The sequence below is a fragment of the Zootermopsis nevadensis genome, unplaced genomic scaffold (assembly GCF_977971745.1).
Source record: "Zootermopsis nevadensis isolate Lab colony 2312 unplaced genomic scaffold, Znev_1.0 Znev_ptg000021l, whole genome shotgun sequence".
Taxonomy (NCBI): Eukaryota; Metazoa; Arthropoda; class Insecta; order Blattodea; family Termopsidae; genus Zootermopsis; species Zootermopsis nevadensis.
Window position 1 is genome coordinate 17,330,064 of NW_028259153.1, and position 27,497 is coordinate 17,357,560.

General features: G+C 35.7%; 3 protein-coding genes across 5 annotated transcripts in view; 2 read left to right on the top strand and 1 right to left on the bottom strand.

Annotated features, from left to right (window-relative positions):
- LOC110840728 (protein FAM161B) overlaps positions 1-9,503 on the top strand; it is a 37,216-nt gene extending 27,713 nt beyond the window's left edge. Inside the window, exons 1-7 of one of the 3 annotated variants that reach the window (XM_022085959.2) lie at positions 1,785-1,942; positions 3,926-4,013; positions 4,753-4,986; positions 5,116-5,392; positions 5,958-6,115; positions 6,530-6,785; positions 7,785-9,503. In XM_022085959.2, the coding sequence (XP_021941651.2) occupies positions 4,000-4,013; positions 4,753-4,986; positions 5,116-5,392; positions 5,958-6,115; positions 6,530-6,785; positions 7,785-8,240 (1,395 nt within the window). In that variant the 5' untranslated portion in view covers positions 1,785-1,942; positions 3,926-3,999 and the 3' untranslated portion in view covers positions 8,241-9,503. Of the gene's footprint in view, positions 1-1,784; positions 1,943-3,925; positions 4,202-4,752; positions 4,987-5,115; positions 5,393-5,957; positions 6,116-6,529; positions 6,786-7,784 lie in introns of those variants that run through there. The other 2 variants (XM_022085965.2, XM_087352234.1) reach the window with 2 other exon arrangements.
- Positions 1-27,497, bottom strand: part of Coq6 (ubiquinone biosynthesis protein COQ6, mitochondrial) — a 191,650-nt gene that overhangs the window by 80,326 nt on the left and 83,827 nt on the right. The gene's annotated exons all lie outside the window — the stretch shown is intronic.
- On the top strand, positions 19,939-27,010 carry LOC110840919 (4-vinylanisole receptor-like). Its single transcript, XM_087352501.1, has 7 exons — positions 19,939-20,247; positions 20,516-20,795; positions 22,525-22,787; positions 23,432-23,531; positions 24,478-24,579; positions 25,684-25,842; positions 26,498-27,010. Exons 1-7 carry the CDS (start codon positions 19,988-19,990, stop codon positions 26,576-26,578), a joined length of 1,245 nt encoding a protein of 414 aa, XP_087208627.1. The 5' UTR covers positions 19,939-19,987; the 3' UTR covers positions 26,579-27,010.

A 27,497-nucleotide genomic window follows, 5' to 3' on the forward strand; every position in this document is an offset into this window, starting at 1 on the left:
ATTTCCGTCTTCTGGGTTGTTGCGCTGTGTAGTCTGGTCGATGTTAACCAACGTTTCAGAGGTCATACAGGCCCCGTCATCATCGCCCTGATGACGGAGGAAGTATGACCTCTAAAACGTTGGTAAACATCGACCAGACTACAAGACGCAACAACCCAGAAGACAGAAATCTTCATATTTTTCATCGCCCTGATGACGGAGGCAGTATGGCCTCCGAAACGTCGGTAAACATCGACCAGACTACACAGCGCAACAACCCAGACGACAGAAATCTTCATATTTTTTCTTGGAACCAAAAATTGGCATCAACTAGTAATTATTCTTATATACCCAAAGAGCTCATTTACCTATAGCAATAAGTCATTAGCATACAATAAAACAAAAAATACGAAACCACGTAATTGCTGGTAATAAAACAAGCATTTTTAAATTGTGTACATTATGTTAATGTTGGCTCCATGCTGTTTCCATTTCCATAGCAACTGTTGCTATGACGACAACAACAGCATTTGAGTTTCTTTTTGCAATGACAGCAAAACATACGGTCGCTGCCTACAACCATTCCTGTCTTCAGGTACCAGTTAATCCAGCAAACAAACTACCGTTACCTACTTTTCAAAGAAAACGAGTTTCAAATTATTTCGAAAATGATCACATCAACAAGAAAGGATCAAACAAAGGTACGACGAGAAGCTTCGAATTTCTTGTTGGTGCAGACCCGCCATCATCTTCAGACTCCAGAGAAAGGATCTCAGAGACGTCTACACATCAAAATAATACAAATCCCACATTAAAAACCATGGGTAAATCAACAGATGACGAATCTCTGCAATCATTTATTGCTTTCTATGAGAGTATTCCAGATTATGGAGATTTAAATAATTTATCAGATCGAGATTTCTATTTGAGACTTCAGAATTTAAAAGCAAAACAAAGAATGTACTTTAAGGATTTAAGTGAAAAAGATTTTGGTATAGTTGGATTGGTGGAAGAAAACAAACTATGTACTAGAAATAAATTTAATAAGAGAACTTCTGTACAATCTGAAACATGGCAGAGACATTACAATGACAGTTTGAATCTTCAAAGCAAAAAGTGTGTCTTAGATGACGACAAAAATATTGTTCCAAATTCTGTTGGATATCAGAGGAAGGTGAAAAAATATTCAGATTCTTCTTATAGTAGTTTGTTCTGGGATAAATTAGACAGTAATAATGACATATCTCCAACAGTCCCTGCAGTATCCTTGGAAGATACCCATAAAATTAGTGGAAGAACTAATCCAAAGTCTGCCATGCAGGTGAATAACTATGTGCTGGCTACTGAAGAATCAGAAACAGTTTCAGGAATTGGTATGGCTTCTAGTCAAGTTCTTGACAAGGAACATAAATTTAAAGGCCCTCTACCTCAACATACCTCATACAAGATCAAAGTGTAAAGGCCCAATGGCACAAACAAAATTAGAGATACACATACTTCTCCTGCCTATAAAACTGGAACATTGATAGACAGCTCAAATTCCACTATTGACAATTTATGGGATGGTTTCAGTTTTGATGATTATGTATCAAAGGTAGAATTATTTTCTGATTCAGACAGTGAACAAGATGATATGTTAGCTTTAGCAGTTCCACACAGTGTACCGAATAGTCCTGCTTTAAAACACAACAAAACTGTTGCATGGCAAGAACCAAAGAACCAAGTGCTTAGTAAAGACATGTTTCCTGTGAAGCCCTTTATTTTAAGGTAATATAAAGACTTCATAAAAAGGTAAGTTTATTTAGGTTTCCACAGTTGGCACCCATCACATCAATCTCAATGGAAGTCATTCCCTCCTTTTCTCACACTCCCATTAGAGTTAAAGTTGTTACTATGCCATGAAAGTATATAAGAGATATGGAGGTTATGCTCCTTATACTCGTGAACTTCTTACTACATGGAGGTGAGTGGTCCGTCTACTTCACACCTCAGTCATTGCCCATTCAATAACTGAGTGGGTCCTAGAGTCTGTCTGTCACCATGATGAAGAGAATAGTTCTGCTCTTGGCAGAAAATAGATCCTCAATCATCCAATCCTCACTATTTTACTTCTTGTGTTTGCTTTACAACAAATAGTACAAAAATGTTGTAATATCAGTGAAGAAGGTTTTATTGTTTGTTTGTGTGTGTGCATGTATGCATGCAAGAACACACATTCGTTTTGATTAAACACAAGGGCTTTCATTAATTGAGCTCAAAATTTAGCTCAGTACTGGCACAAAACATGTCAGTATAAGTGATGAAGAAGTTCCTTGCAAATGGTTATGTGACAAGTGTGATGATATTAATACTTGACAGGCCAAGACAGTTTATAAATTGATATGTTTTGGTATTTTCATTATTTCATAACATTTAATAGAAGCAGAATCTGTTTCCTAAGTATTTATAGATTCTACCATTTCTGTAAATATCTGATCTGGGTAGAAAACTGTACTGTTCAAAACACTTATAGTATTCTTAGCTCCTGATATTAAATAATCAGTGGCCATACATAATTAACTTACATCATTCTTAAATAAGATTATTTGCTTTCCCTAACTGTTTCTTCACAAGATCATAGTAACATCTTGGTACTCTGATTTCATTTTCATATTTAGGGAAGAAGAGGAGAGGAACATAAACTTATTGTGGCATCAGTTATATGGTGGTGACAATTTGGATGAGTCCAAAGAAGAAGCTAAAATCATTAGGGCTCACCCAGTTCCACTTGAATCTCAGTTGCCACGCTTTGATAAAATAAAGGCAAAACAAGGAAATAGGTACAGCTGTAATATAGTGCACTAGAAATCACTGGTTATCTTAATCACATATTTCACATGAAAGAGAAGACAATTTATGGAAACTTATTTTAAAGTCATCCATTTTTTTAAAATTTCAAAACAGAAATCAGAACTTTGAACCAAAACCCTCAGAAAACCACATAATCCAAGAAAAGAGTTCCAAGGAGCAGAAAGGATACAGGCTTATTAAAGACATTAAAAATAATCAATTTTAATCAACAAACAATTATACAATCAAATATGGTCTACAAAAACAATTTAAAGTACAAAAATGGAATTGGTACAAAAATACATAATGAATCCACTTGAAATATAATTTAATTTTTTCATAATGTTTTTAAAAATTCATAAAAATTTCATATTTAAAATAAAATGTACAGTTCTAGTCTCCACTTTTACATGTATTTTGTTTCCCACAGATAGTCAGAAAAATGGTACTTCTCACTGTCTGTAGGGAACATAATTTTATTAAAAAATATCAGTGTTCAATAGTGCATTCAAGCTTGTACAAATTAAGTGGTCCATTGAGTTTCATTATTAGGAAGTCATGTAAACTGTCATTCTGTAACATGGAAAGGTATTGCCAACATATTAAAATCACTGTTAGAAACCATAATTTTGTAGCCCTGTTAATACACATGACCATCATCATTGACTTTTAATTAGAGCGGAACTACCAAAATTAGTGTTTCACTGGAGAAAACATGCAGAAGCACAAATAAATACATACACTGCATGCTGGAACAGGATGGGAAATGTATTTCTAATACTTGCATGTGTACTGTTCACAGCTTGCATATACCGTTATTGTGTGCTTGTTCTAACATCATAGGCTATAAAACTGTTTAAATTCATGTCTGTTAATAATGGAGGGGCCTCATGAAATAAAACGTGTATAAACATTAATTCTTATTTGGGGAACAGATCATTGTTGTGTTTTTAGGAAATTTTCAGTTACTGCCTTTCATTTACCAAGTATTATTTCAGAGTTAATTAATTTCTGTGGAACAGCACTTTACACAGCTATGGTGCAATTTTTTTTTGTTTAGTTTATGTGTTAACATGTTCATTTTATTATTATATATTTATTGTATATTTTGTTTCAGTTAAATGAACAATTAAACCAAAATCTAAAAGGATTAGACTACCACATGTGATGGAATCCAACACGGAGAGCTGAATGCTGTGGACACAGTTCAGTAATTTCATATTGCAAGAATGATTACTTCAACATAATTTTCTAAATAAACGAATACTGCTTTTAATAAATTATACAAATTCACAATTTAGTTAATCCCTGTAATCTAATATTAACAGCAGAAGCTGTAGGTCCATTTAGTGCTTAACTGATGGGGATGGGGAGGGATATTAAATTTAAATGCTAATAAATGCAAGTATATCAATCTCAGACTAAGCAGTCTCAATTTTTATCCCAGATTTTAGTTAATATTAATTTAAATATTTTTTGATCATGGTATTTACAGTAATTCTTATCCACTTGTCATTCTTATACCGAACACATGTCAATTCTGACATCCTCAATGACATTTTGATGTGCCACTCAGTCCATTACTATTTATTAATGTCAATTATTAACTAGTGTTAGCATATGTTATCATTGGATTAAAAGGAAGGTTTAAAATAATTCACTTAAAACTAATTAAATTCATTACAGTCATGACATAAAATGTTATGACTGATAGGATGACCTAAATGATTATAAATATAAAATTCTTGAAACATTAAAATGGCTTACAGGTTATCATATATTATTGCAATATAACACTGTAATTTACAAATTCAACAGTGCTATGTTACTTTATGGTAAATGTAGCATTCACAGTGCACATAATGCACACACACTTTAGCACATAATTCTACATGTTACTGTCATTTACTGTGCAGTGTAGAAACTTGCTATCTTTCTGTGTAGGTGGCAGCAAGTGAGGAGACAGTGCATGAATAAACTGAGAGCTCAGATGAAGCCATTTCAATTTACAAAACGTGATGAAGAAAGAAAGCTGTTAAGGATGTGTCACTCATCACCAGACTTAAGAGATTTTAGTGACACATTAACAAAACCTAAACCTTTCAAGGCCAAACCAGTGCCAAAGAATTTATTCAGCAGCTATGTGTATCAAAAAATGCGAGAAGATGAATACTACAGGTAAAAGTCAAAGCTTAAACTAAATGTAACTGATTGATATACTGATTCCTGAGTTTTAAGTCCTCTCAGATGCTTTAGTTATATGCCATTACCAACATCTAAAGAACTTCAATTGATTGACTGTTTCAGATCTCTAAAAAAGAAGATACGAGCTGAAGAGTTATTAAAGTCTTCCTCTTTACCCCCATCTATGGCAGCTAGGGAGAGGTTGTTCAAAGCTAAAGCACTTTCTGCTGAAGTTTATAACAGCGATTCGGACGGACTAAAGAGAAGAAAACACAAAATCCCAAACTATAAAAAAAGCCATGAACAAATACAGAAAGAGCTGGAAGACAGATGGAATGATAATATTACAACTAGCCCACAACCATTCACACTGAGGACTGCAGAGTTACATAAAAGAAAGGTAGATCAATCAATCTTTGACAGTTTAGTTTTTATAACTTGTGATATTGCCACCATTCTGAAGACAAAATCTAACTTCAGAACAGGGTACTGATGAAAATATTTGGACCCAAGAAGTATGAAATAACAGAAGGATATAGAAAACTGCACAGCGAGAAGCTTCATAATATGTACTTTTCACAAAAGATTAAATCAGGAAGGATATGTGAACGTGTAACATGTGGTAAGATAAAAATGCATATCAAATTTTGGTCAGTAATCTTCAAGAGCTGGGATCGCTTAGAAAATCTGGCATAGATAGGAGGATAATATAACATGAATTTTAAAAGTAGGGTGTGAGAATGTGGAATGGATTGAACTTTCTCAGAATACATTCTAATTATGAATGTCTCTGAACATTGTAATAAGCCTTTGAGTGCCATAAATATTTGAAATTCTTTCACCACCTGAAAAATTGTCAACTTTCAATAAACATCCTGCAGCATGGAGACAATTACACATTTAGTAAATTTGTCTGTGATGTATTTAGTGTTGGATCCTGCTACTCATTCATTTTTTTACTTCAGTCAGCAAAGTTTACTTCTCCAGACGAGAGCTCTGCTGTATCTCCATATGAAGTGTATCCTTATACAGATTCTAGGAGGCATGTTCGATCTCAGTCAGCCTTGGGCATTCCGCTTAATAGAAACAATTTAGCATCAGTGCTAAGGATTCAGTCTTCAAGGTATCAATAACTTATATCTATTTAATGTCTAGTATTGCCAGTTATAAACTGACATAACATTAAATTTCAAAGCTAATTACAACTACAAATTAATAGTTATATTAAATGAATTATCCATTTCTATACATTAATTTCATCACTTCATATTCTGTAGCTAAAAATATAATTTGTCAGTTACTTCAAAACATGTTGAATGAGGAACACAGACACAAGGGACATGGTGTCATAAACACGACATTATAAAATGAAGAAAGTAGACTAAACACTTATTTTCTCTTGAAGTGTAATTAAGTTTAAATGTGAACTGAAATATCACCAAACTACTACAGACACATGGTTTTCAGAATTAGTATGTATTTATGGAAATTCTGTTTTATAGCCCATGCATGTTTGTCTCTTGTTTGTGGGGTTTAGGCAACGCATGGAACGAGAACTGGCAGTAAGACAAGAAGAGAGTAGAAAGAAGGAAGTGGAAAGATTTAAAGCACATGTTACACGTTGTAAACCAGCATGGCAAGCTCTTAACTACAGCACAGAGGAGGACCTGGCTATGCGAATTCAAGCTCGGCGTGAAGAAGAAAGAATTCGTAGAGAAGAATATCAGGAAGACATGCAACTTATGCTCAGTAGAGTCGAGAAAATACCAACACTGTTTGAGAGACAATCACAGGTAGAGTAATAGTGACTACAGCTTCATTCACAGTATTTGACACACATATTTGTTTGTTTGTTTATATTAGCACAATCTTTTATCATCTGAATTTCCCAACCATATGTTCTGTGCACTCCTGCTTTCCCATCATATTACATAAAAAATCCATTTGTCTCAGTAGTTTTTTTCACCCTCCATCTTTTATCTGGTTGCTAGGTGACTATAACCAGTTTCTTATATAGAATAAAGTGATTTATGTCCAATGGTGTTTCACTGCTTCACATGCTAAAGGGTGCTATTCATCTTTCAGAAGTTTACCAAGACAATTATGAGGACACTGTTTTTTTTTAATTCATTGTATTTTCATAAAGTTGGACAATAAGAATATTGCAATGGTCTGTGGCAAGGTAACGGCAGACTTCTCAATCTGTGGCTGACATGTTGGCATGTATACCACAGCTTATAAATGAGATTGGTGTTTGAAGCATGTCTTGGGTAAACTGGAAGTGTTGGTCCTATTTGTCATATGTGATTTCCAGTCCTTCTGCTTAATGTCTAACTAAACTAACTCCATAACTAGGAAATGTGAGTGTGTACCAAACGTTAATGTGATTAAATATATAAAATATTCATTAATTATTTCAATAATATGTTGCCAGTGTTGATCTTCTGGATTTTGATAATGTGTGGACTCATAAATACCACTATTCCTTCAGAACAATGGTTATCTATCAACAAGTTCACATGTCATGACAATCCAGAAGAATATCAGTGTCTTTACTGCTGTGAGAACCTTAAATATCACACAAATATTATCTTATAGAAATGGTAGCAGGATAAAGCAAACAAAAAAAATAAATAAAAATATTTCCAAACTAGAGCACGTCTTTCTAGCTACTAAGCGTTTCCTACTTGGCTGAAGTTATACTTACAGGGCTCACATCTCATTCAGCTTCATAGTCTTTGCCTCATGTTTGCTTTTAAATTTTGTATAAAATTATCTTTTATATGTTTCAGTACATGATGAAGGAAATACACAAGAAATATAGAATGCCTGAAAGGAAATTAAGACAAAACATGAAGATTATGTCTGTCCCAAATACTCCAGATTTGTATGAGGAAGATGAAAGGGAAGATGATGGTGAGAATCAGAATGAAATTTCATATGATAAAAATATAAAAGTAGAATTCAAAGTGTCTGTTAGTGAAACTCCTGAGACAGTTCACTTTAAAACTGAGAATGAAGATGTTGAAGAAACTGAAGTTGTAAAAAAGGATGAAAATGATCATGAAGTACTGAATGAGAAAGATGATGAAAAGAAGGTTCAAGAAGAAATTGAAGAATATAATGATGCTGAAGAAGATAATGATGAAGAATCTGAAAACACTGAAAGTATCCAAGAAGACATGTCACCAGGTAAAAGCACTGATGAAGATGATGAAAATGGCAATACATACACTATTGATGAATAATGAAGCAGTTTCTCAGAACAAGGTGTTGGCAGTCCAACCACCAGAATGTGGACATTACAACACAGCAAGTTGTTGAAATAGTATGTCATATATTAACTTGTATAAGTTTGCAAGTTAGTTAACAAATAGGCCTACAGCATTGATTTTATCATGAAACAGACACAACATGCAAAAGCAAGGCTAACAACCTTGCACACCGTAAAAGGAAGATGTTTCGAAACCTCAATGAAAGCCTTGGACAGAATGGACCTAACAATAGGACTGAATGGAAGAGGAGAATTGAGGAGGCCATGGACCGAATACTGACCGGAGAGCCATAGAAGAGGAAGTTTTTCTAAAACAAAAATTATAATTTCACAGCATATATTGTTTCAATTTTAGACTGATGACACTGTGTTTAGGTGGGTTGGTTTGCTGGCATTTCAGAGAACCTGTTTGTCTCCATCTTCAAAGCATAGTGATTAACAGTGGATTGGAACCCTTATTTATAATTGCAGACTATGAGGTAGTTCAAAATATTATGCTGTAATTGATAGATGTGTTGACAATGAGGAATTAAACTGGAAGTTATGCCCCTTTTCAGATGGAGGAAGATTCTATAGAATACTAAGATTCACCTTCTGCTAAATCAAAAGTTGTTTGATTAATGTCCATCTAACAAGACACAAATCAGTATCTTACTTAAACTACTTAGATAGTAACTTGTAGCCAGAGCTAAACACAATATACGTATATCATCATCCAGTATTTAAAAACAAAATAGCTACAAACTGCCATGAAAGTTTGGAGATATTTATTAATGAATGAGGGAATAACATGTTAAATGTAAAAATGTTGCCTACTTATCCCTTTTGCATGTGAGTACCAGCAGCTTTGTTTCTAAAATGATATGGTACAAAGTAAATGTAGTATATTTGAAAAATGTGCACAACTTGCTCCAGTACTCTTTCCGCTCAGGGTTACCACAGTCACCTGAAATATTCTCTGTAATCCATGCCAACATAGGGGAATTTAACTTCTATTAACTTTCAGAATTTGCAGTGTGATATGTGAAATCTGAAGCAGAATCAAACATGGAGAAATGTTATGCATGTGTCACCACACAATTTTCTTCCACAATCGGTGTTAATTGGTAGGTGGCACATATTTGATTGTGATTAATATGAATGTAAATGTGGTTGTTTTATAAATATTAATTCCATTTATTCCATAGCAATATAAGACAATTTAGTCCTGCTACTTTAACTATGTAAAGGAATAAATATACAGTTTCATTACATATTTACTTATAATTACATAAAATCTAAAATGTTTCAAATTGTTGTATGATCTGATTTTTCCCATGTGTGAAATGTATTCTTATAATTTAATTTTAATCTGATTTTTAAATTTCCTCTCAGGGTTATTCCAGTCCTCTTCCTTTTAGCCCCATAATTCTGTCTGCTGATTAATCCAGTGTTTTCCATCAGGGCCTGAAAAATACTGGTTGCATGCTTGCCACAGGTAAGATGGGTTATGAGCTGGCAAACACAAACTCACAACAAACATTAACATTAACAGACACGGAATAAATTTTCAGAATTTTGAAACATGTCAATATGCTGAGTACCTAGTGAACTAATCCTGTCATGTTAACTGTGATTAGATAAATGAGAGTAAAACTGATTAAAAGCACATGTAGAGATAAATGATCAGATAACAGACCTTTAAAAAAGTAATGTGGCTTAAGGTTTGACATAACCCTATTGGTTGTTTTTATGCGGAGGAAAAGTTCCATCTATCCCAATGACAGTTGCGAACGGATAATTTCGCTAAATAACCAGCTAATCCAATCAACAGATTCAGATAAAACGTTTACCATTAGTATCAATATCATAAGGAAACGGATAGCAGCAATCGGGAAAAATAAATCCGTCGGATCAGATGGCATCCCCGGGGAAATTTTAAAGTTAGGTGGGGAAGCAATGATTCCATACCTTGCGCGTCTGCTGGAGGTAACGATGAACAACAATTCTATCCCAGGGGACTGGAAGAAAGCTATAGTGGTCCCTATTTATAAAGGGGGAGATCGATCGGTAGTTGGGAACTATAGACCGGTCAGTTTAACCTCGGTGGTTTGCAAGCAAATGGAGCACGTTATAGCAGGGTATCTAAGGCAAGTCTGGGAAAGGAGTGAGTGGTTATATGAGGGTCAACATGGGTTTAGACCAGGGTACTCATGCGAAAGTCAAGTAGTCACGGTTTGTCAAGATGTTGCTGATTCATTGGACGAGGGAATCAGGACTGATGCGGTTATAATAGATTTCTCAAAGGCATTCGATTTAGTCCCACACGATAGGCTGATTACAAAAATTGCTGCAACCGGTGTGGACTTGAGGGTAGTGTTATGGGTAAAGGAATTTCTCTTAGGACGTTCGCAAAGAGTAAGAGTGGAAGGACAGCTATCTCATGAAGTCAGGGTAACGTCAGGGGTGCCGCAAGGGAGCGTATTAGGTCCCTTGCTATTCCTAGCTTATGTTAATGATATTTGGAAAAACATTGATTCAAATATACGGCTTTTCGCTGATGATTGTATAGTATACAGGAAAATAATGGATAGTAGTGACATTGATAAGTTACAGACAGATATGAATAGATTATGGGAATGGGCGGTAGAAAATGAAATGAAGATAAATCCAGGTAAAAGTAAAGCAGTCAGCTTCAATAGAGCTAGGGTGAAGGATAAGCTGAGTTACTTTTTTGGGGATCAATTAATTCCAGAGGCAAATAGCTTTAAGTACTTAGGAATACTTATTCGCAGTGATCTGAGCTGGGCAGATCATGTGAATTATACACTAATTAAAGCATGGAAGGCTCTCCATTTCGTAATGCGTATACTAAAAAAGGGAAATAACAATACGAAACGTTTAGCTTATACGTCGCTAGTGAGACCGATACTTGAATATGGAACTGTGTGTTGGGACCCTTACAGGGAAGGACAGGTAAGAGCACTAAATCGGGTGCAGAAGAGAGCGGCTAAATTTGCTAATTTCACGAACGAATCTGGTTGGGAAACATTGGCACAGCGTAGATTGATAGCCCGAATGTGCGCCCTTTTCAAAGCATACACGGGGGGCCGGGCTTGGAAAATGATAGAGGATAGATTATTAAAGCCATGCTACCTGGGCAGGGACGATCATACTCGGAAAATTAGGACTAGGAAACAAAGAACGGATGTAGGCAAATATTCCTTTGTAAATAGGACCATAAGAAGCTGGAACCAATTACCTCCAGGCGTGCTAGAGTCTTTCCCCTGTAAATTAGGCACCTTTAGAAAGAGGGTCAGAAAAGTAGTTACAAGCTAAGGGTTATTAAGTTGGGAATAAATGGTGATAAGTGAAGTGAAGTGTCTTAGTCTCCAAGTGATGAAGGGCTGTAGTTCTTTGGGATAAAATTTTCATGTACTGAGAGCGGACTTTATATTCCACTCTTAAGTATTGTGATTAATTAGTGGATGTGTGTTTTTTTATTGTGTCAGATGTTTTATTTTGAGTGTGGTATGTTGTATTGTTGTGTCTCATTGTATTGTTGTGTGAGTGCATCAGTTCATGACGTTTGTAATACATTACAGTTATTGTCTTATGTCTAGGTGGTATTAAGTTCTTTTTTTAAGTTAAGTACTTGAGGTTGGATGGTTTTGTAATTTATGAGTTGGTTGATTTTGAGTGGGATGTGTTGTTTTTGTTGTGTCCTTTTTTATTGTTTTGTTCTGTCTCTGTGTTGATGTATCTCATTGTATGTTGTGTCTTATGGTTTTTGTTGTGTCCTTTGTTTATTGTTTTGTTGTGTCTCATTGTGTTGATGTATCCCATTGTTTGTGTGTCATATTGTTTTTGTTGTGTCCTTTTGTTTATTGTTTTGTTCTGTCTCTGTGTTGATGTATCTCATTGTTTATTGTGTCTTATTGTTTTTGTTGTGTCCTTTGTTTATTGTTTTGTTGTGTCTCATTGTGTTGATGTATCCCATTGTTTGGGTGTCATATTGTTTTTGTTGTGTCCTTTTGTTTATTGTTTTGTTCTGTCTCTGTGTTGATGTATCTCATTGTTTATTGTGTCTTATTGTTTTTGTTGTGTCCTTTTGTTTATTGTTTTGTTCTGTCTCATTGTGTTGATGTATCTCATTGTTCTGTTCTGTCTCATTGTTTTGTATGTTATTGTAGGACACTGCCACCGGGTATAAACCCATTTGCAGTCAATAATAAATAATAAATAAAAAAGTATTTAATTGGTTCACATAATTCAGCAGTTTGGAATTCACAGCCTCTATTGATGAAAAAATATTTCTTAAAAAGGCTTTAGTATGGAAAGTCATATTCTTAGCTTCATGAGTAGGACTTGGCATAATTTTTCGAGCTCCACTTATCATTTGTCTAAAACACCTCCCAGTGTCGAGTAGTTTAAATATATCGAGTGTCCTGCGTCTGCTGCTAGTACTGCTACTATTAAGACATGATAAACATTTCTCTAAAATGAAGCTTCGACTATCGAAACCCATTACAAGGGCAGTTTTTTATTTCTGTGACATATTTCGTCTCCCCTGGAGTGTTTGTTTTAAATAAAGATAACTCCATATCACCATTTTTGAAAACCTTCAAAACATATTTCTACTTGAGATTGCGCCTTAATATAGTATGCCACTATGATTTCCATATCAATCGGCAAGGTCATGTCCAAGTTGATGTCCCTCTACAATATAGCAAAACCGTCAAAATGGGCAAAAATAATTCTGTCAACCTTCGCATATTCTGACGTATATAGAAATTTTAATTCAAATACGTAACACGTTACATAATGAATAGGTTCACAGGACTTAGAAATAAAAATTAACTGAAGTCTCTGCCGACTTGTAATTATAAGCCCGCATCTTCAAACATTTAAATACCGAAGAGCTCAATTTCAATTATAAAAGAAAAGTTTCAAAACTGTGCCACTGAATTACATGTTATATTCTTAAAACTTTTCTTCGATCTTTCGATGTTTAGTCAGAACAACTTTAAGTGCGTCATAAAATTTAGCGGCGTCTCCTGTATGAAGAAAGTCGATAACGAGTGGGTACAATCTTATTTGTGTGCACAGAAATATACTGCCAAAACAAACAAATATGTATACTACAGCAAAAGAGAATGATGCCGTTATTATGAATAATCAAAATCACAAGCGGCAATTACACATAATCACCAGTTATTCGTAATTAACAGTTACTCACTATTACCATAACATACGTACGTTATGTTCCATTCTTATCCTGTCAACAAGAATGAAAAACAAAAATGCGTTATAATTCAATATCACACTATAATTCTGCATCTCCTGAACTATGTAGTGGGGAGGAAGTTCTTGGGTTCGCGTTGTACAGGACAAACATAGATCTTAATAAAATACTTTTAGTCAAATTCTGTGAAAAATCAATGCCAAATTAAACTGAAATCTGTTTTGTAGTCACGGAGATGAAATATACTTATATGAGGGAGAAAAAACTCCCAACAATTTAACACGGACTAACTTTGATGTTCTAACGCTCCCGTATCGTTTTCAGCTGTTATTTACCCATAAGAACATCAGATACACTCACACATATCCGCCTAAAAAATCATCATTGGTTTGTTAGTCTCTGTGCTTCGTATTTTGTAGGCCACGGATTCGAATCTCGGACGGGAGGTCGTTTATTCCAATGATTTTCGTAGGTTTTCGCTAGTTCTAGAGGAGAATGCCTGGATAGTATCTTGAAATAGCCGACGACCACCGTTTCCTTTCTATTTTATCATTCACAAATCAATATTCCATTCGATGTTACATAACTTCGGTCGTTATAACGTTATTAAATAAAAACAAGCCAATAATCAAACAACACACGTACATTCACTTAACGATATCAAACACGTACCACTGAATCAGTCATTAAACAAAAGGAATCAATTATGATATGCACAGAAGTATACGCTGTCGCCACCCGTAACTCTTTAAAGGCGCCGCCAGATGTAATTACAACTGTACAATGAAGACCGTTTCCTAAATAGGACTTTGGAGAAAAAATGTTGAAGAACAAACATACTTATGTTTGCCTCATCTTTTTATGAAAATAGTAGCGTTGGACTTTCAAAAATTTATTTACAGACAAAGTTTTGGTCTCCAGCGTGGGGTCAGATGATAAAAAGGTGATAGATTTTCCGAAATATACGTCGGTCTTTCTGCAGAACAATCCTTGTATTTATAAAACCCAAACCTAAACCCAACTTGTCACTGAAATATACATAACACGTTATATAATATATGTTGTATAATGAACGGTTTAACAGAAATGTCTGAATTAATTAAAGTAGTTAATGAATCATAATTAGACGAACATATCTAATTAAACAGTCAAATTTCAAACAATTCAATTGAAATTATAAAACAAAAGTTTCAGAACTCTGACGCTGAATTACATGTTATTTCAGTTGACGTTTTCATGTCACAACTTTGCCTCGAATTTCTGATGCTTAGTTATTAGGACGTCAAGTCTGCCCCATAAGGTAGACAACAGCGCATAAGCTACGTCTTACTTGTGTTGGTTTATAAAGTCAGCCCTGCTCCTGTGCACCATGTATTGAATCTGTGTGGCTCCATGCTTTCTTAACCTCGGAGGTGAGTGGTGAGATTCAAGCTCCGACTGCTTTTATAGACGTTTATCAAATCACTTAGTTATAATAGTGATCTTTTAAAATTACTATACGCTTCAAAACTTCTCTTTCATATGCGATAAAAATATTATTATTCGAGTTTTTTAGAAGTAAATTTTATTAAATATAGGCTTCTGATAGGTTTTTAATTTTAAGGACCAGTATTAAAACGGCTGATTTCTTCAGAGTCCTAAAATTAAAGGAAATTTTGAACATTTTCTGAATGCCACATTTTGTAACATTTGTCAACCACAGATACCAAATCTTAATCTCAGGATTTAACACTTAGGCCTATATATTTACCATTACAACGAAGTTTTGCATACGAACGTTTTTATTTCAGTTAATGCATTCAGAACTTGAATCTCATAAGCCTAAGTCTTTACCATCTGACAGACATATTTCAGACATATTTATCCTGTAAAGCATTAAAAAGTTAATAATATTTTTCCTCATTATATTTTACAGTAACAATATATGGCTTGTAGACTACGCGGCCAACAGCCCAGAAGACAGCCATCTTAAATATGTGGCTTCTTCACAAAAAGAAAGTGGAAATGTAGCATCATTATGTAAAGCGCTCAAAAATATGTTACAACAACAAGAATGTTTCTATTTAACAGCCTGTTTGTATTGTACAACGACAGAAAATTACTTCAAAGCCTCTACGTTAATGGACCGCATATCTCACGAAGACTGCACGCAGTTCCCAGGTCTCATCGGCTGGCTGTGATAAGACACGCGCCTTCTGGATGAGCTACAGGTGCCTGGAGATCACACCATTCAGGAATTTCAACAGAGAATTTACATTTGTTTAAATAAAACTTCCGTTAATCGCCCAGTCTCTAAGCCATTAAGACAGCTGTGTTCTCGGTTGTAGCGTCATGCAGTCTGGTAGAAGTTTAACCAACGTTTCAGAAGTCTTTGCTGCCTCCATCATCAGGCCCTGACGATGGCAAACTTCTACCAGACTACACGGCGCTACAACCCAGAAGCCAGTTGTCTTCAAACTATGGCAAGTTTGAGTACAAAGTACGTTTACTGTCAGATTTGGAATCATGTATTTCTCCTATAACTGGTGTTAATTTATTTCAGATACAAATCTATACTGACAAAACTATCACAATCGCATATGTATATTTCCCGGTATTTGGCTAATTATACGCCGTGTTAAAATGTTTTAAATATACGTTAGGCAAAATAGTCTTATAAAATGAGTTTTTAATTGTTTAATTTAATAAGGTTCTGAGACCCATATAAAGCAGGAGATGGGTCTATATGGACCAAAATTAATTTCGTCCGACAACTCAGATTATGGACAATGGATCCCAAGCGACGTTATTCAACGGGACATAAATGTGTCACATGTTCGGTGGAAGTGTGCAATAAGATCAGTCAAAAGCTAGCCTTGGCTGCTTTATTGTTATTTACATAATTACTCAATTGAAAGCACAGAATACAATTTAGTGAACGACATTTAACATTTACGATACGTATGTAAATAAAGAAAATTCAGTCTTAAAGGCCACTGACGACGGTGTACTACAGTTCACAAACAGATCACTTTGTTTCAGGAGCTGAATCCGTTTCCGTCTTCAGATGAAGGGTAGGCCTACTCGCAAGGGGCTTATTATATGAAGTTTACAAGTAAGAAATGTTTTCTTTATACTTTACAATACAAGTTATATTAATGTTAACTGAAACAATATTATTTTAACCTTTATTTTAGAAAAAGCCTTTTTCATACTTTTAAAATTTAAGAATATATTTAAAATACCTATCACATCTAAATAGTGTAAGTATAATCTAGTAATCGCTGATCCTAAATTTACTGTGCAAACAATAATACATTTATAGATTGATTTACTGCCACTATACGCCGTATATATATTCATCCATGAATTTTTAACGAGAGAATAAGAAATTACACTTCCCATTGGAAGCCAAGCATGTCTGTCTTAGCTTCGGTTAAAGTACTTAAAACAGAAGTTTCTTTTCAAGATAAACCTGTAACGTCACGCAGACCCCTTCTTTTGTGATGACATGGTAAAAGCGTACTCAATAAAATGTCTGGAAATAAATATTCAGTTATGACAGATACTTACACGGTGCTGCGTAATAACTTAATTCAAAATCAAAATATAGAAGTCTCTTGAGAGATAAAACTGAATCGACAGTTTCACGTTCAGTCAGATTTCAACCCAGGGAAAAGAGTCCCTTGGATCCACTGTATATGACGCCGTATAGACTCCAAAGCTGGTTTGGACGCAGTATAGTGGCGAAGAAAAGAACCCATGTCTCGGCCGGGTATTGAACACATACCTTCCAGTTCTTGGCCAGTCACTTTACTGACTTTACTGATGGAATTTCAGTATTCATGAGGAATGACTGGCAATGGCGTGAACGCAATATCCTCAACTGACACATTTATATATTTTTTCTTTGTTGAGCCCATGTTTACATTAATTCTGATACAGGAACATTCTTGCCTAATTTATCAGTTTTGTTTTGAAAAAGAGTCTAATAGAATCAGTATGGACAGTTGTTGGTCTAAACAAGGTGCCCGTCCTTAGTCGTTAAGTGAAATAACCTACTGCACTGTGAAACAGCGATCGAGTAGTTGGCACTCCTAGTTCGGATTCGGGAAATCCCAGATTCAGATTTGGGACCGGAGATCGGCTATTCTGAGAGTTTTCGTGTTCTTTTCTGTCTCTCCAGGAAAATTCCAGAATATTACCTTTTAATTCATAATTCACTAATGATCTGTAATTGAAAGTTCTATATTTTGAGCTACTGAACCATTCACAAATAAATAAACTAAACTACACAAATAAGTGCAAATAATTTTAGAAGCCAGTGAAGAAAAAACCGAAATTCTAAAACAATTATCACAACCTGCTTTTATTTTCCTTCTTTTGAGACCAAATAGCCTCAAGGAGTGGTCTCGTATACTATTATGTGACATTTCTGACAAAAAAAAGTGCTGATAAAATCTTCTAGGGGCCAGCAGCCGCGTCATTTTGTTAAAATCTTCCGCCGTTTTGAGGGCTGCTGGTCCGAGAAGAGTTTATTAATGACGTCCGCCGTGAAAGCTTCAAATCAAACATCAAAAAGTGTTATTCATCTTCAATGAAATAAACTTAATTCCCTTGTACGATCAAAGGCACTTACACCTGTTACAAATTAGAATTCAACGCCGTAAAAATCAGTTCCTAGAACTTCAGCTTCAATTTTCGTAGTTAACTTTTCGATCCCAGGGTTGTGTCGAGTTTGTGTACACTGTGACATTTTAACCAACACAATATATAATTCTCTACCGAACAGTAACAACTTTCAACAAAGATAATGTAACAAAATAAAGTCATAAAAGGTGAAAAAAGTGGCATGAAAATCAGGCATGCAGAAATCTATTTCTAATAGTTGCCATCCACTGAAATCAACTAAAATAATCTAAATAACAGCATCAAATACCTAGAACTTAAAACCCCCTACATATTCACCTTCATAAATAATTGAGTTGCAAATTACCATTACAATTGAAATAATTGTAATTCACACAGAACCATTTCAGCATGGCATATACACAGTAACCACGAAAGTTAAGTGGTTATTATAAATACATAGTTATTTATCTTCTTCTTCTTCTTCTTAAAGTGCCTATCCGTTCCGGATGTTGGCTATCAGCATAGCAATTTGAGCTTTACTGGCTGCTACTGCCATGATTGATTGCACTAGGGATTTATAATGGAGTGGTTTCCCGTTGCCTTCTCCATCGCAGTATCACAACCGGTACAATCAATATGTGATTGTCGTCTGTGAATATCTGGTGACGGGCCTTTAGGGAAGTCATTCTTCAACAGCCTCGCCCCAGCAATGACATAGCTGCTGCCCTATGCCATCTACCGTGACCCTGGTAGAGGGACCCTTACAGGTTGCTACCCCTCGGGTCAAGGAGAACCCGGAGTTCGCGTAGGCAGGGGCACTCACTTCCCTGAAGTAGGACTATCTCCGAAGAGAGTTCCTACCCGCTACCAAAGTTATTTATAGTAATAGTTTATCCATTGCCTATCAATTAAACTCACTGGAGTATACGTAACAAGAAAACGATATACACAATAAAACATAATAATATCACACAATCTTTAAATAATTATAGGGATGTTCTGTGTGGACCCAACTTAATCATCCTATTTGAAAATATTCCTTAGTAGTTCTTTCGTTATGACGTCACTATTACAATGAGTGGTGGTTTTTTCAGCATTTGCATGCAAAATCCTCTGCAATTTAGATTATCCTTTATAACCATTGTTGTTGGTTTTTGCTCAATTTGAAATTTGCTACGAACTATGTGTAACTGGAGCATATTTTTATTAATATATCGTGGCTAATGGGTTTATGGGACACTACACTGATGGCGTATTTATTATTATTTAGTTCGTATCCTGGTTTATTTATATTGCAAATGTTCCAATTCCTCCGATATGCTTTGTAAGGTTCTGACTTTCATGTTTGTATTTAATATTCATTTTATAAATAAAACTCTTAAACATGTCGTCCGTACACTAAGACGTTAACGTATACAAGAAAATAATACATTTATTGTTCTGACTTCATGTGATACCCCCGGCACTTTAAAAACTATTTCATGTGACCAGGATTCCAGAATTTTGTGTACATTACCAACTCGCTAGAAGTATCTGCTTAACTTTATAGATTTATTAATTGCAGTATCGAGTTACACTCTTGTCAGTTTCGAATAATTTCATCTTTATATACACGGAAAATAGATATAGAACTTAATATGTTTAACGAAGTCCCACATCTATTAGTAAAGGGGAGAGGGAATTTAGTAATAAATAATGCATACCTGCTGGTACAAACTACCCTTTCGTCATAAAAGTTTCCAAAGGGCATTACCATTAAAATCCAACCTAAAATTACAACTTCTCAGCACCAGACGCCAGTAATGTTCATTACTTCTCAAAGAGAGGAACTTAATATTTCTATTCCTTATCCAATTATTCATATATTAACATTTACTGTGACGAGAATGGAAAACAATTCTCGATATCAGAGCCGATTTCGTTACTATCTCTACTATTTTTACGTTGGAGGCGTCTCTTTACTTAACCCGTCTGTTTCAAATCTGTACCACGCATTCAGTTTATTTTATTACATTTGTGCTTACACCACGCTTCTCGCCATGTTTTTGGAGATATATCACTATGTTGAGGACTTGGATCACATAATGGATGTAGCCATGTATTTTATGATATTTTCAGGTGCAAGTTATTCGCAACTGTATCTCAGGTAATGAAGTTACGGAATTATAGCTGTATTTATCTTTACTTTGTTTTGTCTCATGCTTTTTATGAATTCTTAACGTATTCTACTGAGCCTATTCGCATAGTCTGCTAACATTTATCCAATATGTCGAGTTGCCTTTCATTAATAATTTTATTAATTACAAATTATGTATGAAATTTGGTACCTCAAATGGAAAGTAACGTGTATCAGATATTTTATTTTGATATCACTGAAATATTTCTTGACATGGCGAAATTGTACGTTGCTGCAGGTTCAGGATGAATGTCGTGATGAAGATGCTGAGGCTCACGGATGCATTCGTCTGGGAAGATTTGCCTACCAAAGATCCTGACACTGGATCGTTGGCACTGGTCGCCTGGATACCACGAATCCAGACAGCCACTACTATTGTCACGAGTTCCGCCGTCATTTACCATATAATCCAAAGTGCAGTACGCTTCACAAGTGATGATCGTCCTTTCTTTTATGGGACATGGTATCCATTCGATACAAACAAAAGTCCCGTTTACGAACTGATCAACACAGTGCAGGTAAAATAGTCGGTAATCATCGTCATTATATTCTATAGTAAGAACAGAATGCAATTTCAACAAGACGAGCAAAATACGATAAATGAAGTTTACGCAGTACGTGAATTGTTTCAGTGCTTATTTCTGTGTCTGTCTGAATGCTAAAAACAAGTTGATAAATTCAATTCATGCACATAAGTGAGAACAAACATTACTGTACAGACCTATTACATAAGCAACATGGTGTGGGGTGCAGAGGTGATTAAAAATATGTTCACAAATTCCTGTGTCTTCGCGAATGTTCGCAGAATTGAAATGCAATTTCATAAGGTAATATTAATCCCGCAAGTTATTTCTGTTTCCAAGAAACCATCCACCATCAGAAACCAGAAAACATCTTAGAAACAATAGCAATAATAATAATAATTATAACAATAATATAACAGCAATCACTTTCCTGCCGTGTGTTTCAAATTTCCGCGGTTTTCCATTCACATCCACTTTTGCAAACCGCGGTCTTTCGTTTTATGCATGTCTTCTTTGTGTACATACAGAAAAAATTCCGTGTCATCCGCAAGAACAGATTCAACTTTGCAGGTGACAGGGCTCATATGGTATCAGGAACCAATTTAATAGCATCCAGATTACCTTCGTGACATTGTCCTATATTTAATGTCTAATAAATTTTCAGATATGTTAATACTCATTTTTGGTTGCTGCTAAGGAACAGCAGACAACTAAAACACTGACGAGGTTTGACACTGGTAGCGGTTCCCCTGAGCCCCAATTTCCCACATCACTTGGTCTTGTCAACCGAAATTTTTTTTAAGATTGCAACCTCGCTGTTGGCGAAGGATTTCTGCAATTTGGCACACGAAATCAAACACTAGCAGTCCGTGAAAATTACACCAAATGCAATATAACCAACAGGAAAAATCCCTCAAACATCGGAACATATTCAATAATTAGAATTGGAAAAAACGTAAAATAAACTGTTTTACTGCAAACATACAATATCACAAGACGGTTTGCAACTTAAAAATAAAATAATGTTTGAGAATATCTGTCAAAAACTGGAGGGTATAAACTGTGGGTCATAACAAGGACGTGCATATAAAGCTCGAGTCATCCATCACCTGCGATCATTTTAGAACGTCCGTGTGTTTTATTACTTTTAATTTTATCCGAATAAAGTGGAGCTCACACAGCCAACATGGAGACACAATATAACCATGGCTCTGAGAATTCAGCCGACAGTTTACAATAGAATCACAACCAGTCTGTAACAAAGACAGTAAAATAATCCAATTACCTTTAATTCGGTTAATCGTAATTATAATTACAATTATCCATGTGTACTCGTAATAGTTTGCTGATGATGAACGCACATATGCACAACTTAATGTCTGCAGTGTTTATAAGATCGAATGAGGTCCGACCATTGTGCTAGCCAATGTGTATAGCAGTCTCGTTCTGCAATGGTAACAGCGGCCGGAGCATGACACTGACAATTCAAGTACTGTCCAGCTGCCGAATTCATACGTACATATACAGAGATAGCTTTAAGAACAGCAGTACTTTTACAAAAAATATTAATAAAATTATTACAGTTGTTTCTAACTTAAACATTTTAATGCTAAAACTGCCGGTCTACGTTTCAGCACGACCATTCAATATATATTTTCACACCGATCTACTTCCATAATGTCCGCCTGTACACTTATAAATTCAGTGTGTTTTCTCTTTCTAGTTTGTTGCTACTGTCACATGGGCAAGTTTCTTCTATGGTGTCCCTCCCTTTTATGGTACATCGATCTGCATCGCTTGCAGTCAGCTGGAGAAGTTGAGAGCAAGCCTGAAGAATATAAGACAGAAAAACGACGCACCAGAGAAGGACTCGAGAGCTAAGACGGACCAAGACGAGGAACGAGAAGCCCAGACCTCTCAGCAAGTGTTTCAACACATGCAGAAACAACTCAACGACTGTGTTCGTCACCACCAACTAATCATAGAGTAAATACACTTCAATGAACTATTTACATTATTTTATTTTCAAACAGGTATGTTCTACACTTGCTATGCTACAAATCAAGATGTTAATTTAGGTCAGCCGAAAGCACTGTCATACATAGATAAACATTTCTTAGCTAAACTTGCCAATTTATTTTGCTATTGGAGAGTTTCACGATGTGACTGTCTTTACCTTCGGGAAAAGAGTCCACAATAACCAATGGAAGAAGCTGCAAAGATGACTGAATCAAGGCCAGTGAACAGACCCAACAGAATAGGTTTTTACCTGCAGACAGATACAAGATCTTGCTTTTTAATTAAATTAGATCGATAAATAATGTTCAAGAAATTTGTTACTTTAACAATAAACCGTCGTCACAAACCTTGAGATTTAATCAAACATTATGTCAAGTCTTTACCGGCGAGGCTACGAAATATTTGTGATTTGTCCAACCCCTACAATATTATTCTACATATACATCAATTAAATATATGGTGTGTTCCTATTACAAAATTAGACATCTTGTTTCCGCTATAACAAAGGCTATAGGCCTACTATCACGTATATACTTCAGGTGTGCTACGTGATATATTTCAGGCTATTGACTCAGAAATCATTTTGACGTTTTCTTTGTCTTAATTTACAGATATATTCGTGCAATAGAGGATACATTCAACCCGCTCCTGGCCGGTTATTTTCTTATCCTAATGGGTGGCCTATGCTTTACATCATACACCGCTGTAACGGTAATTGTGCTCATACAAATACAAAATATAGAGACTGATAAGAAAATTGCAGACATTACGATTTTATCTTAACCGCGAAAGCTTTCTTCTACGTTCTAAGTGAACATTAATTTGAAAACAGTTCTCAAGAAATAGGATTTGAGACTTTCGAGGCGAGTACAATCAATAAAATGTTCTCGGGCAATCTGCCGCGTTAACTGCTTACCGCAGTAAACCGACGTTTCGGGAATTAACTCTGTCCCCATTATCAGGGTTCTGATGTGTCCCTCTTTTTGCGTGTTCTTGTCAGCATGATTATTAAAATCCGAATTCCATAAAAGACGGACAATTTCTAAACAATTTGAGTGCTTATAAGGTTCTCAACAACAACTCTCCTCGGTAAAATTAATTAGTTTCGTTGCTTCCGGAATTTGAAAAAAAAAATGCATCGTCAGTCATAAACAGCACTAATGACAAGTGCTTCAAAACGGCGAAGTTAAATAAAAAGACATGACTATTTAAATTATACAGTGCACGAAGTAAACATTAACTAACTTCTTGAAAAACTTACAGTGACTCCACTGGTCAAGGTATTCCCCGTCTTTTATGGAACCCGAAAGTACATTATCGAGTTCACGAGATGGCGGTCTTCTGGGCTGTTGCGCCGTGTAGTCTGCAACAACCCAGAAGACAGCCATCTTCAAACTCACCGCCGCGAAAACCTCAAATCCTACAGAGTTCACAACAGTCGGCCATTAGTGCCTGTTCTGATATCTTTTGACCTGTGCCCAGGTCTCATAAGTGGTGTTTCCCTTCAAGTATCCCAAAATGCATTTTTATGTTGATTTCTTATCTTCCCCATCGTTTCATTCTTGATTTGATCCTTTACTGTTATCTGGTGGTACGTTTTATAAACAGAACCGAGTGTAATTATAACTAAAATACGATGCATTTCGCAATGTTCCAGAGATGGGGAAACGTGGTGCAGTTTTCTCAAACAATTGTGATTTACCTCCTCATGTTAATAAACGTGTTTGTATTCTGCTGGTTTGGGAGCGAGCTGAGCGACCAGGAAAGTATAATTCAATTCCCCTATTACAGTGTTTACCAACAGCAAAGAGCCTATGAGCCTATGACAGGCAAACACTAATTCAACGCAATGAACAAATTAATAACAAAGATTAAACGAAAAGCAAACAATAATATCAAAGTAGTATGTTTAAGACTTGAGGTTCTCACAGCGGTGAGTATGAAGATATCCGTCTTCTGGGTTGTTGCGCTGTGTAGTCTGGTCGATGTTAACCAGCGTTTCAGAGGTCATACTGTCTCCGTCATCATCGCCCTGATGACGGAGGCAGTATGACCTCTGAAACGTTGGCTAACATCTACCAGACTACACAGCGCAACAATCCAGAAGACAGAAATTTTCATACTCTGATGACGGAGGCAGTAAGACCTCTGAAACGTTGGTTAACATCGACCAGACTACACAGCGCAACAACCCAGAAGACGGATATCTTCAAAGTAGTATGTGTTAATAATTAACAAATTTCGTAACTTGTTCTTAATAAAACATGTAATACAGTCTAAGAAGCCGACAACCCAAATTCTTATTGTAAAGGTACAAATGAAACTTCACACACGTGTGTTACATCTCACTAACTTTGGTAACAGACGACACAAATGAACTAATGCATGTGTGAATTTACAAATACAGAATCGGCGAAGTGCTACAAGAACATCAACAGATTCATTACTTGAAAGTATGTAAACTTATGAACACCAAGCAACGATAAAAATACAACCCATGTTCATGATAAAATTAAGGGAAGAACTTATATACACAAAATGATAGTGCCTTATCAGTTAAAAATGTCTTGTCGTGTCGACTACCCACAAGAAACATTAGAAAACACGAAACACCTAATACTGCCGTAACGTATGAGATTTGAGTTTCTAACGACAATGGAGAGATCCACGGTGGTCTGGGTTAAGATATCGTGTGGACTTGGAGGTAGGACCACGTTTCGGAGGAACATATAGCCTCCATCCTCAGGACTGAGTCGTGTCGTTATTTCAATGAGAGCCACACAATGACCCAGTAATAAACACACGTGAGGAAACATTCGTTATGTGTTTATGGAACCAATGTTTGATGTGCATTGTAATGTTACAGGCTGACAGAGTACGAGACGCGGCCTGGGACTGTGACTGGGTGGGAAGTCCGATCACATTCCAACGCTGTCTCTATTTCATCATTAATATAGCGAACAAGGAATTCATCCTAACAGCTGGTAAATTCGTTCCCGTTTCCAAGGCGACAATGATGAATGTGAGTTACAGTTTTCTTTCCTTCTTATAAAACACGCAAGGAGAACTTCTCGCCATCACTCAACAAACTCAAAAGTTATGATGTGTACTCCACAACGATCAATCAAAGAATAAATGTTCATGGTGTTATTCTGGGTAGCGACGCCGTTCGGACTTGTTAGTAGGTACCAACGTTTCGGAGGAAAGTACTTCCCTGTCTCCACTATCAGGACGATGCTCGTCGCCCTGACAATTAGAAGTAGTAAGTTCACAGCTCATTCCTACGAACACAGCGTATGAAACATCATTTGTACATAAATAGTCTGTAATTAACAGTAATGAACAGTATGACAGCAGAAATTTAAAGGTGTATACATTTCCAATTATCAGAGTCATATTTTACACATGTAATTTTAACAAAATTGCAGTAAAATTGTAAATCTCGGAGTAAAAGACGCATTTTGGTGACTGTGAGTGTTCTTCAATAAGATTAAACACGTGAAAATGTTTCTGCAGAAACTGAGTAAGATAAGAATATCAAATGGCATTAATAACAAAAAGTACGTCATGTAGAAAGGCAGTAGAACATTTAACAGGATACTATAATTGAACACCACTTAATCTAAATACAAGTGGAATAAGATTTCATTAATGTTTAAATGTTTATATCCCTACAGATGATACAACAATCGGTCTCCCTCTTCATGTTCTTGCTTCAAATAAAGGATGAAGAAGAAGCTCTAGAAGGACGCAGATAAATTAAATATTCGATTGTAGAAATGTATTTTCTCGTAACAGGCACAGTTCACAATTAATTACATTTCTTAGACAATGATCAACATGTAAGTTGTAGTCCTATTTGTAAAATGAGATGTAGTCCAACATTTTTCGCTTACTTCCTGTCACGAATATGATAAAGCTTATAATAGTATTCACATACGAAGCACTGGATTACAGGAAACCATGAGAAAGCAAATGACTTTCTGTATTTATTTCATATATAAACGCTATCTGCATAAACCTGTCAACTGGAAGACCATCTACTGACACCTAGACCCTACTTCCAACACGCATTACGATCAATATCGGAGGTTTAATAAAATATCGAAATTAAATGTGGATGCAAATGACGTTCCTATAGGCCTACATATTTTTATGCCATACTCAAATTGGAACTCTTAGTTCCCTCAGTTTGAATTTATTACAGTTTTTAATACACCCTTTTGTGTGTGGGCCAACAGTGCTGCAAAGGGATATATGCTACGAATATCAGATTAAAAAGCTAATTACTCCGGTGTTAATTCACTAAACTTTCAAGATTTTGTTATTTTCCCACTCACTACCTGCGTCTAACATCTTCGTTACACGATAACTATAATGACATACGCTACAGAAATCAAATTCATGCCTCTAAGATTTAAGGTTCTCACGGCGGTGAATATGTCCACATAGTGATCAACTCAACATGGATCAGATGGGTCGGTTCTACAGCAGGCATAAAAAGATAAATGCATTCCAAACTGCAGTCGAAACATACAAACGGAAGAAGCCACTTGTATATCAGGGTAGTAATGAAACGGGTAAATATGTTGCAGGATGTAGATTGGATTCAACTGGCTCAGAACATGATCCACTGGCGGAATATTTCTAAGACGGCAATGAGCCTTCTGGTTCCAT